A 6,000-nucleotide genomic window follows, 5' to 3' on the forward strand; every position below is an offset into this window, starting at 1 on the left:
CAGTGCCGTTACACAAAAAATGGCCTGGTTATTGAGCAGCCAAATCTTCCGGGGCTGAAGTGGTTAATCACATAACAGGAACTATTAGCAGTTGATCTCCACTCTTCTTCTCCAGAGATTTGAATGGTAACATGAGAGAAATCTCTCAACAATGGCTCATTTGGCATTCTTGGGCAATTTGTCATATTTATGTATACTTCATGAAAATGATTTCCTGGTAAATCACCCAACAATCTCTTGCAGTAGCACAAAAGAGTGATTTTTCCAATAACATATTTTTTCTGTCTATGAGATTAAAAACTGCCCATGAAGCTAAAAGTTGGCCAAAGATGGATCAAAATGTGGTCAGCTCAGCGGGGACCGGACACATTTCAATCTGTATGTGGCTTTCCCTGTTCATCAGAAGTTGTTTTTGTCAATCTGCAGCTGCAGCCAATGATCAATGTATTCTGACAGTGGAGATTTCTGTTGTCAGATCACAGTGTCCCGTTAGAAGGGATTCCTTCATCCACCTCACTTCAGTGGATGGCAGAATCAGCTTAACAGCTAAATGAAAAAAAAAAAAGATTCATCTATGGCAGGGATATGCAATTAGCAGACCTCCAGCTGTTGCAAAACTACAAATCCCATCATGCTCTGCCTCTGGCTTTCAGGCTTGTGGCTGTCAGAGTCTTGCTATGCCTCATGGGACTTGTAGTTCTGCAACAGCTGGAGGTCCGCTAATTGCATATCCCTGATCTATGGCCAGCTTTAGAGCCAGCTTTCTTCATCTATGCTACACAGCGAGGATGGACAAATCTTTGGCTGAAGGCTATTGTATTCTGACAGTCGTCACCCCCAGCTGTCAGAATACCTGAATACTTGAATAGTGACTTGTTGGCTGCAGTCACTGTTCTTCCAACCTTTTTCTGCCCGATTCCTTTGATTTCTTTGATTTCTCCGGCAGGGCCAAATATGTCTTGAATTTTGTCCAGCTTCAGGCCTTATTCACATCAGGCAATTTGGGATTCCAAATTGCGCTGCAACAGTGATAAAACACACCACGTGTTTGGGTGCCATTCATTTTGAAAACATGGTACGATAATTTGTGCAGCAAACCACATTGCACAAAGCTTGCCGCCCAAAAGGAGCTCCTGCTCCATTTTGGGCAACAAGTTTAGCATGATGAAGTTTGCCACAATTGATGAATGGTAGCCAAACACGCAGGGTGCGTTTTGCCACAATTGTAGTGCAAATTGAAATTGCGGGCAGAATTGCGTCGATTCTGCCCGTGAACCCAAATCACCAGATGTGAACGGGGCCTCAAGGCAGAATGGCACCACCTGTCTCAAAAGCTGATTTCTCATCAGATGCAGCCACTGTTTGGGTATTCGGACAGCCATAAGTGCCAGCTGTCAGAATACAATAGCCAGCAGTGGAGATTCCTCTATCCATACTGAATGAAAGAAATATTGAAATACACTATATTACCATAAGTATTGGGATGCTTGCTTTTACACACACGTGACCTTTATGACATCCCAGTCTTAGTCCGTAGGGTTCAATATTGAGGTCAATAAAGGCATGGATGAGTGAGTTTGAGGTGGAGGAACTTGACTAGCCTGCAGCAGAGTCCTGACCTCAACACCTTTGGGATGAACTAGAGCGGAGACTGCAAGCCAGACCTTCTTGTGCAACATCAGTGCCTGACCCCACAAATGCGCTTCTGGAAGAATGGTCAAATATTCCCATAGACACACTCCTAAACCTTGTGGACAGCCTTCCCAGAAGAGTTGAAGCTGTTATAGCTGCAAAGGGTGGGCCAACTCAATATTGAACCCTACGGACTAAAGCCTTGTACGTGGTTCGATTGTCGTACCGAGCGTCTGATTTTTGTAAACAGCATGTGTGCAGGATTTTGTCTAACATACATCTAACTATCCACAAATTGTTGTTTGACAAACACGAATGTAGTGACGTACTACGAGAGTATAAATAGGAAGTTCATTTCTCGAGGTGAGCGTTGATTCACAATTTTCAGACCGTTCCTGATCTTCAAATGACAGTTTGGGAGTAGGCAGTTACATTAAAAACAACACAATGGAAAATTAACAAGGGACACCAACATAATTGTATTTCTGATCTTAAAGTGATTGTAAGGGTTCGTTTTTTTTAAAATAACAAACATATCATACTTACCTCCACTGTGCAGCTCGTTTTACAAAGAGTGGCCCTGAACCTCGTCTTCTGGGGTCCACTGGAGGCTCTCACGGATCCTCCCCACATCGGATAACCCCCTGGGAGAAGCGCACTCCAGAGGGGGTTACCTTGCGGGCGCGCACCTGAGTCCAGCCTTTGGCGTCCATAGCCGCCGAATGTATGACTCTGCCCTGCCCCTCGGGTCATTGGATTTGATTGACAGCAACGGGAGCCAATGGCTGCGCTGCTATCAATCTATCCAATCAAGAGCGGGGCAGAGAGAGCATGTCCCCGTTGGGTCAAGTTCCAGGGCTCAGGTAAATAAAACGGGGAGGCTGGGGGGCCGGTTACTGGAAGGTGTTTTTTCACCTTAATGCATAGGATGCATTAAAGTGGAGTTCCACCCACTTTTACAACTCTTCAGCATCCCTCACTAAACTGTGCACTGTAAACGAATTGGATATTTTTAATTTTTTTTTCTCAGCACCTACTGTATATCTGCTGTATTCATTTTTCACTTCCTCCTCCCTGGCCGTGGCCCATCGCATCATTTCCTGTTTGCAATGCCTTCTGGGAAGGGGCGGCAACTTCCTCTGACACTGCCATTGCTATGGAAACCTGACCTGAAACCTATTACACTGCTTGTGCTGCACTGAGCATGTGCGAGATCTGCAAGAATGAGATCCAGGAAGAAATACAGTCTGGCTTCAGATGCCCACGGCCTGCTGTAAGTTTATAAAGTAACAAACTACTGCTATAAACTAACAAAACAGACCTTAGTTTACAGACTAACTTTACTAGAATACATTAAAGCGGGGTTCCACTCAAATTTTTTACTTAATCTTACCCCCTTCTGTTAATTGCATAGATGATCAAATGCCGCATGAAATTTTTTTTTATTGCTGTAATTACCTTTATATTGTACTTTATTGTGGCACTTCCTGTCTCTCCTCCCATGGGAGTAGGCGTGTTTATTGCCTTTCCCCGGTGCCGCACTGTCTCCTGGGAGCTTAGTGTCAGGCTTCCCAAGATTCAGTGCAGGAACAATGATCATGCACGTGAACAAGCTGTGAATGAACAGCATTCACCGCATCCAGGAAATCAATGTTTGTGGGCTTCATATGCCCACAAGCAAGATGGAAACAGCCAGCATCACATTTTTAAAGTTATTCTTCAGTACAAAACAGACAGAGGCGGAAATATTACACCCAAACTGTGAGTATTATTTTGGGATTAGCAAAGTGTCTCAATGACCTAAAAAAAAAAAAAAGATTGGTCGCCGGAGTCCCGCTTTAAGCTTGTGTATTATAGGGGTATTTTTATTTAAAAAGTATAATTTCGGCCGGAACACCACTTTAAGGTGAAAAAACACGAAGGTTTACAACCCCTTTAAAAACTCAGGGATAGTTACATAGTTACATGGTTAGTAAGGTTGAATAAAGACACCAGTCCATCCAGTTCAACCTGAGTGAGTGTCTACAATTGTCCCTATCCCTGTACATTGTGTCTCATTAAGATGCTCGTCTATTGTATCATTATTTATTTAAGGTACCCAAATAGCGCCGTCAATTTACGCAGCGTTCCACACATACATTGCACACTCACATTGGTCCCTACCCTCAAGGAGCCCACTATCCAAGGTCCCCAACTCACATTCATATACTAGGGCCAATTTTGGACAGAAACTAATTAACCTAATAGAATGTCTTTGAAGTGATAATGGTGTTGTGGTAACTTCCCCAAAAAATCAAACAACCATAATATTAATATTATTTATATCACTACAAAACAAAAGCCTTTAAAAATAAGTTTGGCATAACTCCATCAGTATCACCAGCAAAGTAGCTTCATTATTATCCCATTAAAGAAGATGAGAATGTGCGCTGCATTTCAACATTTCATCAATTGCCGCATCACAAATGTTAATTCTAGATTACGAACGCTAGTTTACCGAACTCTGCTGGGTCGTTCCCTGATTCCGATCATGTATGTTTGTACTTTCGACTTTTGTGTGATGATTTCTGTACTGACCATCTGAAAATCGGACGTTGAGCTGTCGTTTGTCAAAAATTTACTAGTCTGCTCATCCAGCTTTTGTCTGACGCAAAAGTGAATCGGCTGTCGAAAGCACCGTACTAACAATCCGAAAAAGGCAGATTGTTCTGCGGACTAAATTTTACTTCCGATTTTCGTATCATGTGTACGGGCCTTTAGGCTTACACAGACAGCCACCACAGAGAAATTGCGGTAAATATAGAGCTGTCAATCAGGTGCATTCATATCTATAAGCTGCTGTGCAGTCTGCTATAGAAAATGCAGCCTAGGTGAATTTTGCAGCGTTGCCATGCACTTGGTGACCTACAGAAATAAACAGCAGTGCAGAATTATAAATGTGTAGCATGCGTTTATGTATGTATGTAGTATACTATATGACCAGCTGACGTAGATACATTTTTATAAAAGTGTCTATAAGTGTCTCCTTAGACAAAAAAATGTAGCAAGACATCAAAACCAAGCGTCGAGTGTCAAAAATGTGAGTCAACTGGTATCTGCATTAAAAGCACACAATGCTGCACTGACTGTCACATCATCAAGTGTCAGTCCAACGTCCCAGGTAACACATGCACAATAAGCAATCACAAATCCTTCGGTGAGTTGGAGGTCGTTGGATTTGCACTAAATAGTGTCTCATTTTATCCAATATTTGCTTGATAAATCCCCTCGGTATATTAAACACAACCAAACCGTTAATGAAACATCGCCATTAGATCTGAAACGAATGTAATGCTTCCACTAATACAATATTAATGCCGATTTAGTGTGCTTGCTGTAGGAAGCTCTGACCACGATGACAGAGCTGAAAATCTGGAAAGTGAGAGATGTTTTTGGAGAATACCTTGTCATGCTAGGTTCCGATACAGTTTCCATGCCAGGAATTCCAGTTTGCTTCCTTCTTCGTAGGAGATGCTTGATCTGAATTTGGGAACAGGATTACAGTGTCACGTTGCTATTAAACCAGGAAAGATTATTACTCATGGTTGAACTTTGGCAGAACACAGAAATACTGTACTGGATGTATAGTAGAATGTGCTGGATTACTGACGCTACACAACTTTTCTATGAAATACTCTTTTTCAAACTGTAATATAGCCATTTCAGCTTTATGCTGACTATAACACTTAACGTACAGTGTTCTACTTCTAGATTGTAAGCTCCATAGGTAAATGACCTCTGTCTTTGTATGATTAGGAGTTTACAGACTAGGATTTCAGATTAGTACTGTATATAATAGGCTGTTGTGCTATGAAAATAGGTAAAGAAAGTACTAAGTACACTTACCTTGGTTCTCCCTTGGGACGCAGACTGTGGAATTTCTCTCACCCTCTTTTCCAACCCCTATGGGCGTTCCCGGAGTGACTAACCCTTAGGGTGTTGCGAGGTATATACGCAGCTCCTTCACTCATTATTTTCTATGGGCCCTCCCCTTCTTGCCTTTCACTGTATCTCTCATGCTGTCAGCTCTTCCCACATGCCTGCTCTGTAGAGACTTGTGAAATAAAAGAAGCTTCCAGGAGGGAACAGCTAGAGGCTCGGAGACCTGGCACTGGCTTAAATATTAACTATTTAAGGCTTCTTTCATACGGACATTTCAGCATTTTTGATTTACGGATTGAACGCAGCTGCATTGTTTTCAATAGACATATTCACACAGGTGTGTAAATATGCACTGCGTTCAGATCCGTAGCGCAAAATCCAAAAATCTGCATCTGAGGACATGCATATACAAGTACGCCAGATGCGGGTTTTTTTTTTTAAACAGGA

The 6,000-nt window shown here is 42.3% G+C and overlaps 1 protein-coding gene across 1 annotated transcript in view; it reads right to left on the reverse strand.

Annotated features, from left to right (window-relative positions):
* Positions 1 to 5,667, reverse strand: part of RIN1 (Ras and Rab interactor 1) — a 48,112-nt gene extending 42,445 nt beyond the window's left edge. The window contains exons 1-2 of the mRNA XM_073605232.1: positions 5,518 to 5,667; positions 5,075 to 5,151 (exon numbers count right to left, since the gene is read on the reverse strand). Of these exons, the coding sequence (XP_073461333.1) occupies positions 5,075 to 5,106 (32 nt within the window). The 5' untranslated portion in view covers positions 5,107 to 5,151; positions 5,518 to 5,667. The remainder of the gene's footprint in view (positions 1 to 5,074; positions 5,152 to 5,517) is intronic.
* Between the last annotated feature and the right edge of the window lie 333 nt (positions 5,668 to 6,000).

The sequence above is a fragment of the Aquarana catesbeiana genome, linkage group LG11 (genome assembly GCF_042186555.1).
Source record: "Aquarana catesbeiana isolate 2022-GZ linkage group LG11, ASM4218655v1, whole genome shotgun sequence".
Lineage (NCBI taxonomy): Eukaryota > Metazoa > Chordata > Amphibia > Anura > Ranidae > Aquarana > Aquarana catesbeiana.